The following is a 12,324-nucleotide window of genomic DNA, read 5'->3' as shown; positions in this document are numbered from 1 at the left end:
GTCTGAACTAACCAGGTATGGAAAGAGATTGGGTTATACCTGGTTGGAGAAGGTGAGGTCTGAGGCTAGTGAGGACTGAGGTTAGAACGGACTGAGGTGTTACATCTTTAAGGTGTGTTCTGAACTCGCTGCAGATAAAGGTGAGGTCTAGCGATCTGTGTCTTCAGCTTGAGGTTTCAGAGGCTCAAATCAGATACTGGCTTTGCTGGGCTCTTCCCAAAACAAAAGTCAAGTCTGAGACCCTGCCCTCAGCCAAGGTCAGCAGCCTGGAATCTGTCAGTCTGAGCCCTGGCCATCTACTCAGTCCAGTTTCTGGGTTTGAGTCTATTGGGTGAGATCTGAGAGCCTCTGTCAGGCATAGTGTGGTCTGTGGGACTGTGACTGTCAGGTCAGGTGCCCCCAAACCCCTTTCTAAGTAAAAACCCCATCATATTCATCTTTGTTACCCAAGCCAGAAACGTCTGATCCTCTCACTTTTGATCCTCTCATTTTTCCAATTCATCCTGTTTAATTGAACATCCTGAATCGGTGCTATGCATCCATGCCACCCCCATCCAGGGTTAACATCACTCTTTGGACGACCCCTGGGGCTCCTGTGTGGTTTCCTGCTTCCATTCTCACCTCACCTACAGACCGCTTGGTTCTCCATCCTTGCCTCTCAGCTTCTGCCCACCAGTTTATCACTCCTTCCTTCATCTTCAAAATTGTGCTACCTGTTTTCCTGCCCAGCCTTTCTCAGTGGGCTCTCAGGAGAGAATTAAATCCTAATGCCCCAAGGCAGCCATTGGATATAATGAATAAGCATCTCACTTTTGCATCTGGAAGGATGCTAGCCTTGGACCAACCTTGGGAGTATGGAGAAACTAAGTCATTCAAAGCATTTTCTGTGGGTCTTAAATTCTCTCACTGTTGAGAAAGGCCGTTCTTGCTACAGAAGCTTTGCATATGCTGTTCTGGCTCCTGGAATCCTCCTCCCTCTGTGCTTCCCTGAGTAATCCTTGCCCATTCTTCACATCCCGGGCTGAAGCACCTGCAGAGTCCTTTTATTATTGGTTTCAGTATTGTATTCCTGTCTTCTAAGCACTTTGTCTCATTTTCACATTTATTGGCATGATTGTTTCATTTATGTCTTTCACCCCCATGGATTGTTGGCATTGCCTATGCTAGGAACTTTGTGGGTACTCCATAAATAGTTGTTAGGAAGATGCGATTGGAGCTCTGAGGATTTCGATGGTACAAAGTGGGATCTGCAGTGTGGCATGGGAGGGCACAGTGTGAATGGAAGGTCTCAGTGTGTCTTGGGCTGAGGCTGAAGATCAGTCAAGCCCAGGTATGAGCTGTTGGGCCTGTCAGTGTCCCAGGAAGCAGGGCTGGCACAGGTAGGAGGAGCTGTGTCTGTCAGTACAGACTGAGGAGTTGGGGATGGGCTCAGGTACAACGCACTGGATCTCTCATTGTCAGAAGAGGCAAGGCCAGACCCAGGTATGAGGCATTGGGTCTGAGGAGCAGGGGCCACAATCAGGTAGGAGGTGCTGAGTCTTTTGTTGTTCAGGGAAGGATGGGCACAGGTAGAAGGTGCTGGGTCTGTTAGTGTTTACAGAGGATGAACACAGGTATGAGTCACTGGTTCTGTTGATGTCCTAGGAGGCACGACCAGACACAGGTATGGGATTCTGATTTGTCAGCGTCCAAGGAGGTGGGCTCAGCACTGGATCTGTTGGTGTCTGAGGAGGCCGGACCTGGCTCAACTATGAGGCCCTGGATCTGTCAGTGTTTGGGAGGACAAACCTGGTGCAGGTATGGAGGCCTGGATCTGGTGAGGCCGGATCTGTGCAGGTATGAGGCCCTGGGTCTGTCAATGTCTGGTGAGGCCAGATCTGTGCAGGTGTGAGGCCCTGGGTCTGTTGGCATCCGAGGAGGCCGGACCTGTGCAGGTATGAGGCCTGGGTCTGTCAGTGTCTGGTGAGGCCAGACCTGGTGCAGGTATGGAGGCCTGGATCTGGTGAGGCCAAACCTGTGCAGGTATGAGGCCCTGGGTCTGTCGGTGTCTGGGGAGGCCGGACCTGGTGCAGGTATGGAGGCCTGGATCTGGTGAGGCCAAACCTGTGCAGGTATGAGGCCCTGGGTCTGTCGGTGTCTGGGGAGGCCAGACCTGTGCAGGTATGAGGCCTGGGTCTGTCGGTGTCTGGGGAGGCCAGACCTGATGCAGGTATGAGGTCTGGGTCTGTTGGTATCTGAGGAGGCCAGACCTGTGCAGGTATGAGGCCTGGGTCTGTCGGTGTCTGGGGAGGCCAGACCTGATGCAGGTATGAAGCCCAGGTCTGTCGGTATCTGAAGGGGCCACACCTTGCTCAGGTATGAGGCCTGGGTCTGTCGGTGTTTGGTGAGGCCGGACCTGTGCAGGTATGAGGCCCCCCAGGTCTGTCGGTGTCTGGGGAGGCTGGCCGGACCTGGTATAGGTATGAAGCCCAGATCTGTCGGTGTCTGGGGAGGCCGGACCTGTGCAGGTATGACGCTCAGATCTGTCGGTATCTGAGGAGGCCAAACCTTGCTCAGGTATGAGGCCCGGGTCTGTCGGTGTCTGGTGAGGCCATACCTGTGCAGGTATGAGGCCCAGGTCTGTTGGTGTCTGGTGAGGCCAGACCTGTGCAGGTCTGAGGCCCCCCCAGGTCTGTCGGTGTCTGGGGAGGCTGGCCGGACCTGGTGCAGGTATGAAGCCCGGATCTTTCGGTGTCTGAGGAGGCTGGAGCTGGTTCAGGTATGAGGCCCGGGTCTGTCGGTGTCTGGTGAGGCCGGACCTGGTGCAGGAATGAGGCCCAGGTCTGTCGGTGTCTGAGGAGGCCAGACCTTGCTCAGGTATGAGGCCCGGGTCTGTCAGTGTCTGGGGAGGCCGGACCAACCACAGTAAGGTCTTCAGCCGAGTCTGTGGCTCTGGTGAGTCCATGTGTATTTAGTGCTGTTGGTCAGCCCAACAACTGCCAGCACCTGGCTTGCTGTTGCTTCTCAGAGGTGGGTTGGGCCAGGCCGTCTGCAGAGGTGGGCCAGCTGCACCTGTAGAAGAGCATGGCTCCTGGGGACAAGTTTCTTGGCAGGAGGGAGGGGGGGCGGGGTGTGCCAACCCTTCCTCAGGGCCTTTTCCTGTCTCTTCTAGTGGGTGGGAGGCCGCTACTCGCTGTGGTCAGCCATCGGACTCTCCATTGCCCTGCACGTGGGTGAGTGTCTGTGTTTTCTGTCTGTCTCGGGAGACGCTGCTGCAGTCTGAGGTAGGGGTGGGGGCTCATGTCCCCAGATTCCCTCCTGTTCCCTCAGGCTGCTGGCCTCTCTGCCCTTCATGGGACCCTTTCTCCCACGTCAGATGGGAAAGGCCGAGTGACCCTTGGATTTGCAGGTTGGCCTTTCTCCCTGCCCCTCACAACTGTGGTCTGACTCATTCCCCATGCCAGGTGGAATTACAGCTGCCTTTGAGCTCAGGACTGACTCTGATTAGAGAGGCTTTCCACAGGCCCTCATCCTCCCAGATCCTGTTGCTTCTGGCTCACTCTCCAGCCTTCCCCTGGTTCTAGAAGAAGCTGTGTCCATGGCCTGGAGGCACAGGGCACGATCATTTTTGTTGATGCTGCTTTTGTGTCACAGGATTTGACAACTTCGAGCAGCTGCTCTCAGGGGCTCACTGGATGGTAAGTGCTGAGGCCCGAGTTCTCCAGCAGGCACCAGCCAGAGACATGTTGGTTGGTGCAGCTCCCTCCCCTTCGGCAGCTGCTCAGCCCCCGTCTACCCTGGTCTCCTTGCAGGACCAGCACTTCCGCACAACGCCCCTGGAGAAGAATGCCCCCGTGCTGCTGGCTCTGCTGGGCATATGGTACATCAACTGCTTTGGGTGTGAGACGCATGCCATGCTGCCCTATGACCAGTACATGCACCGCTTTGCTGCCTACTTCCAGCAGGTACCAGCTGCCAGGCCAGGCCTTGGGTCACTTTTCCTCCTAGAGCCTTTCCCCCCGTTAGCCTCAGGCATGTCCAAGGCCCACCTGTGCTCCGCCTCTCATGGTGAATCTCTGTAACCAGGATCCATGTCAGTCAAGTTGTGCTACCATGGGGAGGGGCATGACTGGCTGTCATAGCATCGTGGCTGGTCAGGCTCTGGGGTGGCTCAGGGCATATTCCTCAACCGGGTCACTTCTTTCTTGGACATCACCTGTTAGGCTGGGGTCACAGCCTGGGACCCCCCCTAGTTTGCACTGCCTTTGTCTCCCTCTAGAAAAGCAAGTTTACACCCAGTCTCTGGTGCCTCTTTGGGCTCCTCACAGCCCTCTTCCCCTGGAATCTCCACAGCCCCCTTGAAGCAGCGGATTCTGTGACTGGAGGAGGGGCCAGGGCCCCCCAAGACCAGAGTCTCGTTGGGGTGATGGCCCTCAAATGCAGTACAGCGTGGACCCCAGCTGCCTTAAGAAATCACTTAAAGATTTTGTGTCCAGTTTCTGCTCTTAGGAAGGTCCTCCCTGAACTGCCATACCTGCCTTCCCCTGGTCATGGGTCCTCCCTGGACCTCCATTCCTACCTTCTGTTCATGGGTCAAAGGCAAAAAGCTTATGACCTCTGCCCTCCCAGGTGAGGACATAAAAGGATTGTGCCTGTGGATATCTCACGGGGCAGGGCAAGCACATCTGGTGCATCCCAGGCAAGTTTTGGGGATGGTGTGTGAAGAGCAAGACTTGCAGATTGAGGGCTGGGTTTCTGGCCCTGTTCCAGGGTGACATGGAGTCCAATGGGAAGTACATCACCAAGTCTGGCACCCGTGTGAACCACCAGACGGGCCCCATTGTGTGGGGGGAGCCAGGGACCAATGGCCAGCACGCCTTCTACCAGCTCATTCACCAAGGTAGGGCCCATCTGGCCTGGGCAGGAGTGCTACTGGGGATGGGGAGGGCCTGCCGGCAGAACCCCCTCCATCAGATGAGGGTTCCCCTGTAGACCATATGGGTGGCTCCCATGTGGGGGTAGGTACCTGAGTGACCGCTGTGCCCTTCACAGGTACCAAGATGATACCCTGCGACTTCCTCATTCCGGTCCAGAGCCAGCACCCAATAAGGAACGGTTTACATCACAAGGTAAAAACACTCTTCCCAACCCTCTTCAGCTGTCTTAGATTCACATCACATCCCGACCTCTTAAGACTGATGCATTAGTCAGCAGTGACTAGTTTTCTGTTCCTGTCACCACAAGCTTAGTGGCTTAAAAACAACACTCACTTATTGTCTTGGTTTCTTTGGGCCCCAGTTCATCATGCTTGCTGGGTCTCTGATCAGGGTCTCAGGCTGAAGTCAGGGTGTCCGCAGGGCTGTGTTCCTTTTTGGAGGCTCTGGGGGGCAGCCTTTTCCTCTTTCATTCAGATTGTTTGCAGAATCCATTTCCCTATCAGTTCATTCACTCAGTCATGTCCGATTCTTTGTGACCCCATGGACTGTAGCATGCCAGGCTTCCCTGTCCCTCAAGAACTCCCGGAGCTTGCTCAAACTCATGTCCATCAAGTTGGTGATGCCATCCAACCGTCTCATCCTCTGTCATCCCCTTCTCCTGCATTCAATCATTCCCAGCATCAGGATCTTTTCCAAGAAGTCAGTTCTTCGCATCAGGTCACCAGAGTTTAAGAGTTTCAGCTTCAGCATCAGTCCTTCCAATGAATATTCAGGACTTATTTCCTTTAAGATTGACTGGTTTGATCTCCTTGCACTCCAAGGGACTCTCAAGAGTTTTTTCTAACACCACAGTTCAAAAGTATCAGTTCTTCAGCGCTCAGCTTTCTTTATGGTCCAACTCTCACATCCATACATGACTACTGGAAAAACCAAAGCTTTGACTAGATGGACCTTTGTCAACAAAGTAATGTCTCTGCTTTTTAATATGCTCTCTAGGTTGGTCATAGCTTTTCTTCCAAGGAGCTAGCGTCTTTTAACTTCATGGCTGCAGTCACCATCTGCAGTGATTTTGGATCCCCTCAAAATAAAATCTCTCACTGTTTCCACGGTTTCCCCATCTGTTTGCCATGAAGTGATAGGACCAGATGCCATGATCTTTGTTTTTGGAATGTTGAGTTTTGCCATTTCCCTATGGTTGGTAGGACCAAGGTCCGGTTTCTTTGCTGACAGTTGGGAGCCATGCTTACCTTCTAGAAACCCTTTTGGCTCTTTGTCTCAGAACCAGCAGGGGTGGGCTAAGTCCACCCTTCAATTCTGTCCTTCCTCTGCTTCAGTTGCATGGCTCTGGATGACTCACTTGCCTTCCCCTTCTGTTATTTTTAAGAGTCATGTGATTACATTGGGCCCACCCAGATAATCTCCTTATCTTAAGGTCTGTAACCTCAGCTCCAAATCCCTCTCTCTACTAAATCCCTTTTGTTATGCTGTGTACACAGGCAAAGATCAGGGATTCAAGATCTTGTCTTTCACAGCAGCAAGGGGAAAACCACCCCACTCTGGACATGACAAGAGTCCTTGAAGAGGACTGCTTCTGCCTTATCTCGGGTGTGCAGAGTAGTACAGGTTACTGTGGGCACAAGCTTTGGACTTGGTGTCCTGGGTTTGGATTCTGATTCGTCCCCTCTGTCCCTCTGGCTGGGATTCAGTGCTGTTGACTTGAAGAAACTGAGGCTCCAGCTAGAAAAGAGAGATGATGCCTCTGCCTCCCATGGTCTTAAAAGGTAGACATTGGTTCAGTTCAGTTCAGTTCAGTCGCTCAGTCGTGTCCGACTCTCCGCGACCCCATGAATCACAGCACGCCAGGCCTCCCTGTCCATCACCAACTCACGGAGTACACTCAAACCCATGTCCACAGAGTCGGTGATGTCATCCAGCCATCTCATTCTCCGTCGTCCCCTTCTCCTCCCGCCCCCAACCTTTCCCAGCATCAGAGTCTTTTCCAGTGAGTCAACCCGTCGCATGGTAAAGTTCTTAAAAGGGCCCTCAGCAAGTAGTACATAGTCCTTGGAGGGTACTTATTGTTGTTACCTAGTTTCTGGTGTCCTTGGATGTGCTCTGTTGTCTCCGCTTGTTCCAAATAAGCTCTATAGAGTCACAGGCAATCAGGCTGACCCCAACTGTTGTGACTAACCCTGACTGGGCAGTGCCAGGCAGTCTCATCTGTCTGCCTGAAGCTCACACAGTGCTTCATGATGGTACTTGATATCTCTCTTGGCAGATCCTCCTGGCCAACTTCTTGGCCCAGACTGAGGCCCTGATGAGGGGGAAGTCGACAGAGGAGGCCCGGAAGGAGCTACAGGCTGCTGGAAAGAGTCCAGAGGACTTTGAGAAGCTGTTGCCCCACAAGGTCAGTGCTTCCCTTGGAGTGGGCTTTGAGGTGGATAAAGTTGTGTGGCCGTGGCTGGGGTGCACTGTCCTGTCCTGCACAGTAGGGGGTGCTGTCCTCACGGACCTGCCCACCCTAGCCTTGGGCAGTGAGTGCTTCCCTTGTGACGAGCTGGGGACCACGACTAACTGGGGGACATTCCTGGGTGTTTTCTGAAGGTCTTTGAAGGAAATCGCCCGACCAACTCTATAGTGTTCACCAAACTCACGCCATTCATTCTTGGAGCCTTGATTGGTGAGTAAGCAGGGAAGGTCTCAGCTTTTGGTAGGTCTGAGTGGACTAGGGGAACCCTAACATGCTTCCCTCTACATGTACCCCCTCCACAGCCATGTATGAGCACAAGATCTTCGTTCAGGGCATCATCTGGGACATCAACAGCTTTGACCAGTGGGGGTGAGTTGCTGACTCGAGGGGAGGGTAGGGAATGCCTACCCAAGGTGAGTTGGCTTGTGGATTTCACTAGTAATGTGGAAGCCTCCTCATACCTTTCTTTCTCCTCTCCCTGGCAGAGTGGAGCTGGGAAAGCAGCTGGCTAAGAAAATTGAACCTGAGCTTGATGGCAGCAGCCCAGTGACTTCTCACGATTCTTCCACCAATGGGCTGATCAACTTCATCAAGCAGGAGCGCGAGGCCAGAAGCTAATAAACTCGTGTCCAGCAGCAGTCCCTGTTGTGACTGGTCCTTCTTGTCTGCCTGCCCAGACTCTGCACTGCACGGTCCTGCCCAGAGCACCCTCTGGTTTTGGGCTTGGACCACGAACCCTTTGGGGGAAGCTGATCTGGAATTGCCACCCCTGCCCTCCCAGTGTCCACACCCTCTCTGTTCTACAATTGGCTGAAGTGTTTCAGTGCAACTGATTTTTCTGATCTATGTTTATTGTTCGTGTACCAGGAAGAAAAATAAAAGATGTCACAAAGGAGGTCATGGGTTTAGCCTCTTTGTCGTGAGATGGGCTCTCTGCAAAAGTCAAGGTGCTCAGTAAGAAGAGTGGTTGCCTTGACTGAGGCTTGACTGTAATTGGTGAGCAGATCCACACTGGAAGATGGTCCCTTGAGAAGAGAGTGGATGGAGCGGGTTACGGTCCATGTCTCGAGGGCAGCTTGGCCTCTGCAGCCGGATCTCTTCTCCGTCTTCTTACACTGCTCACTTCTGTGGCCTTGGAGGGACTGTATTCTTCCATTTGCTGAACGGTTTTTAAAACCACAATGAGATTTTGTCTCTTTTGGGTGGATTCCTGGCCCAGATCAAGAGTCACTGCTAACTCCTGGCCAGGTGCTCAGGTAATTCTTTCCTTTTATAAGGTAGACATTGGAAAAAAAGGAATTTTGAACCAGCTGCTTTTATCTTCTATTTAACGTACTTCTATTCAAGATATTAAATAATACTTCTGGCCAACTTAGCTGAAAAGGAATTTCATTTAAAGAATTGATGGGACTTTCCATGTTGTCCACTGGTTAAAAATATGCCTAAGCCCATGCACCACAACTACTGAGCTAAACTCTAGAGCCCAGGAGCTACAACTACTGAGCCTGAGCACCCTAGAGCCTGTGCCCCACAACAGCAGAAACTGCAATAAGAAGCCCGTGCATCACTAAAGAGCAGCCCCAGCTCACTGCAACTAGAGAAAGACCTGAAGTGGCAACGAAGATCCAGCAGAGCCAAAAATGAAGTGAAGTAAAGTGCAAGTCGCTCAGTCATGTCCGACACTTCGCGACCCCATGGACTATACAGTCCATGGAATTCTCCAAGCCAGAATACTGGAGTGGGTAGCCTTTCCCTTCTCTAGCGGGTCTTTCCAACCCTGGGATTGAACCCAGGTGCCTGCATTGCAAGCAGATTCTTCACTAGCTGAGCCACAAGGGAAGCCCAAAATAAATAAGCCAAAACAAGTAAGATTTAAAAGAAAATGATGAGCAGAACCGATGGGCACGCTAGAGGCTGAGCTTTCCAGACCTACACCCTAGACCATGACACAGTGATCTCAACCAGGAAAACTACTGCCCCTCATAAGGCCCTGCTGCCCTAGACCCTGTCATTAGGGTAGCCTTGACCCCATCTTCTGGACTTCCTGCACTTGAGTTGTCCTCTGGCTTGGTCCTATTCCTTCCTCAAAACAGGGAAAAGTCAGAACTTGTGTTTTTTTGTTCTTATAAAGAGAAGACAAACTGTACCCATGAAAAGAAGGAATACCCTGATTGTAGAGAGTGACCATATAGGTGCAAATGTCCACCTAAAATAATAGAAATTGTCAGCACTTCTCATCTCATCTTCCTATTGGTGAAGTGAGGTTCTTTTTTTATTCTCAGAGTGAATGTCCGCTTCTCTCCCCACTTTTGCAGAACTGATAGAGGCTCTTCAATACTCCCCATTTTTGCAGAACTGATAGAGGCTCTTCAGCACAAGCTCTTTTGAAACCCCTGCTGACCCACCTACTTTCTTAATACAGCTGATGAAAAGTGAGCTATATTCCCAGCAAAGGCACTTCCTCTATTACAAAAGAGCAAGCACACACAAAAATCTTGCAGAGAGGAAAATTCTGGTGGCAGACTGTCTCAGACTGACTTGGTTTCACACAAAGGATCCTGTAGCAGTGAGACCCCTGAGTTCTAGGCCAGCTGCCAGTCTCACGTCAGGAGGAAGAGGACCTGGAAAACACCAATTGGCCACATGTCCCTTGGCCCTACCTAGTTTTGCTCATCACTGCCACTGTCATCACTTAAGAGTGTCCACTTACTCTGTGGCTGCCAGTTGCGCGTCTTGAATAGTATTTGAGTTCTCCAGAGGAGCAGAACCAATAGGATATGTCTGTATATCTCTATATAGGTGAATGAGGAGATTTCTTATGGGAGGAGGCTTACACGATTATGGAGGCTGAGAAACCCCACAATATGCTGTCTACAAACTGGAGACTCAGGAAAGCCAGGGGCATAATTCAGTTTGACCCTGAAGGCATGAAAACTAAGAAGCCACTGATGTTAAGGTCCAGAGTCTGAAGGCTTGAGAGCCAGGAGCTCTGATGTGCAAGGGTGGTTTGTCCTGGCTCAAGAAGGAGAGAAAATTCATCTTTTCTCCATCTTTTTGTTCTCTTTGAGCTCTCAGTAGATTGGAGAATGCCCACTCACATTATAGAGGGCAGATCTTTATTCAGTCTACCAATTCAAGTGCTATTCTCTTCTGAAGCACCCTCACAGACAATCAAAGAAAATACGTTTTTACCAGCTATCTGGGTATTCTTCAGCCCGGTTAAGTTGACATGTAAAATTAACTATCATAAACAGCTCTTTGGGTGAGACTGAAGCAGTGTTCAACATCTTCATTCTGTATTTTCTCAAATACCAACTGTATCACCATTTGATGACTTCTGTGAGTTTGTCAGGAGGCCCAAACCCTACGAAACCATGAATTAAGTCAGATACTTCCAAGTCTCTCACATGCAAGGACTCTTCCCAAGGACTTCACAATAATGCCAGTGTCAAAATTGCTTTTAAATTGCTTCTGGAATTCTGGAATGTGGTAGTAATTCACATATTAAAAATTCCTCAAGTAATAAGCCTTCATGCTGTGATCACACATTGATGGAGAGGATGTAATAGGTAGTGTTATGATATAATCAGATGACATTGGAGAGAGCTCAGTAACTCTGGCAACCATCAATTTGATTACAAAAAGTTTACCTTTTCCAGAATGTGGCCTTTTGCTGGAGGAGATTTTGCTATGTTAGCAAGAATAAGAAGACTTAAAAAAATTTTTTTTGCGGGGACACGTGGGACCTTAGTTCCCTGACCAGGATCTTAGTTCCACTCCTGCAGTGGAAGCATGGAGTCTTAACCACTGGACCACTAGAGAAATCCCCAGGAAGAGTTTTGAAGTTTATTTCTTATTGCGGTAATTTAGAAATGTATCCTGGGAAACATTTAGCTAAAATAACAAGTATCTACCAAGTCATCCAACCATTTTGGATAGACATGATGAGAACAGCAAGATTAGACTTAACAGCACCTGTAAAACCATCAGATTGGCAGTAATAAACAGGAGTAAACCAGGTTTCACCTCCAAGTTCTTGCTGGGGCTGGAGTCAAACATAAGGAGGCACCTGTGTCTTATTTTTTTTACACACCATGGTACAAAGCCTGAAATAGTACTTCTGCAACATGCTATTTTAAGTCCAATTTATTGAGGTGTAATTTACATATAGTAAAATTCATCTTCCTTTGGTGTACACTTCTGACAATTCTATCCAGTCAGGTAGCCAGCACAAGTGAGATCTATAGCATTTTCATGACTCCAAGTTCTGGCACCCTTTTGTGGTCGATCTCTGCCCCCTAAACCCAAACTCTGGCAAGCATCAATTTGACTACAAAGTAGTGGCCTTTTGTATCTAGCTTCTTTCACTTAGCACTATGTTTTTTAAATTCCACTGAGTGTGCCACAGGCATTTTATTTATTTATTTATTTTTTTAAAGCCAGAACATTTATTGTGTGACTAATCGTTGAAATCCTTAAGATGAACTGGATGCTGCAGCAGTCGCTCGCTTGGGTTTAGGTGTTGTTCCTTCACGGAATCCATGCCTGAATCTGCGGTATACAATTTTTAGGTGCCTCATTCGACCAGTCCCGGTGGTATTTCGTCTTTTAGCTTTAGCACTCCAATTATACTTTCTCTTTCGCTTGGCAGGGTAGCCACACTTGCCACAGGTCGACTTCTGAAGGTGGTAGGCCTTAGAGCCACAGCGGCGGCACAGCGTGTGCGTCTTATTCCGACGCTTTCCAAACGATGACGTTCCCTTCGTCATCTTCCTTCTGCCGCCGAGACCAAAGAGCTCCACAGGCATTTTAAAATTTTTATTGCGGAACAACTCGAGCATATAAAATTCAAATAGCATAACAGACCACCCTGTGCCTCACACCAAACTCGAACAATTATCAACCCAGGGCCAATTTTATTTCATCTACGACCCTTCC

At 50.1% G+C, this 12,324-nt stretch overlaps 2 protein-coding genes across 2 annotated transcripts in view; one reads left to right on the top strand and one right to left on the bottom strand.

The window, feature by feature from the left end:
- GPI (glucose-6-phosphate isomerase) overlaps positions 1-8,281 on the top strand; it is a 28,932-nt gene extending 20,651 nt beyond the window's left edge. The window contains exons 10-18 of the mRNA XM_055412299.2: positions 3,152-3,212; positions 3,634-3,677; positions 3,792-3,944; positions 4,750-4,879; positions 5,032-5,108; positions 7,195-7,323; positions 7,521-7,596; positions 7,689-7,755; positions 7,872-8,281. Coding sequence (XP_055268274.1) covers positions 3,152-3,212; positions 3,634-3,677; positions 3,792-3,944; positions 4,750-4,879; positions 5,032-5,108; positions 7,195-7,323; positions 7,521-7,596; positions 7,689-7,755; positions 7,872-8,004 — 870 coding nt within the window. The 3' untranslated portion in view covers positions 8,005-8,281. The remainder of the gene's footprint in view (positions 1-3,151; positions 3,213-3,633; positions 3,678-3,791; positions 3,945-4,749; positions 4,880-5,031; positions 5,109-7,194; positions 7,324-7,520; positions 7,597-7,688; positions 7,756-7,871) is intronic.
- A 3,516-nt stretch (positions 8,282-11,797) lies between these two features.
- Positions 11,798-12,198, bottom strand: LOC129541384 (large ribosomal subunit protein eL37). Its single transcript, XM_055403256.2, has one exon. The coding sequence runs from the start codon at positions 12,192-12,194 to the stop codon at positions 11,862-11,864; it is 333 nt and encodes a 110-aa protein (XP_055259231.2). The 5' UTR covers positions 12,195-12,198; the 3' UTR covers positions 11,798-11,861.
- Between the last annotated feature and the right edge of the window lie 126 nt (positions 12,199-12,324).

The sequence above is a fragment of the Moschus berezovskii genome, chromosome 22 (genome assembly GCF_049115385.1).
Source record: "Moschus berezovskii isolate FMDL1 chromosome 22, NW_MosBer_1.0, whole genome shotgun sequence".
NCBI lineage: Eukaryota > Metazoa > Chordata > Mammalia > Artiodactyla > Moschidae > Moschus > Moschus berezovskii.
Note: the sequence above shows the minus strand (reverse complement) of the source record. Positions and strands in the feature narration are given on the sequence as shown.

Excerpts from the sequence above, each read along its gene's own strand:
- LOC129541384 (XM_055403256.2), bottom strand. The coding sequence starts at position 12,194 with ATGCCTGTGGAGCTCTTTGGTCTCGGCGGCAGAAGGAAGATGACGAAG.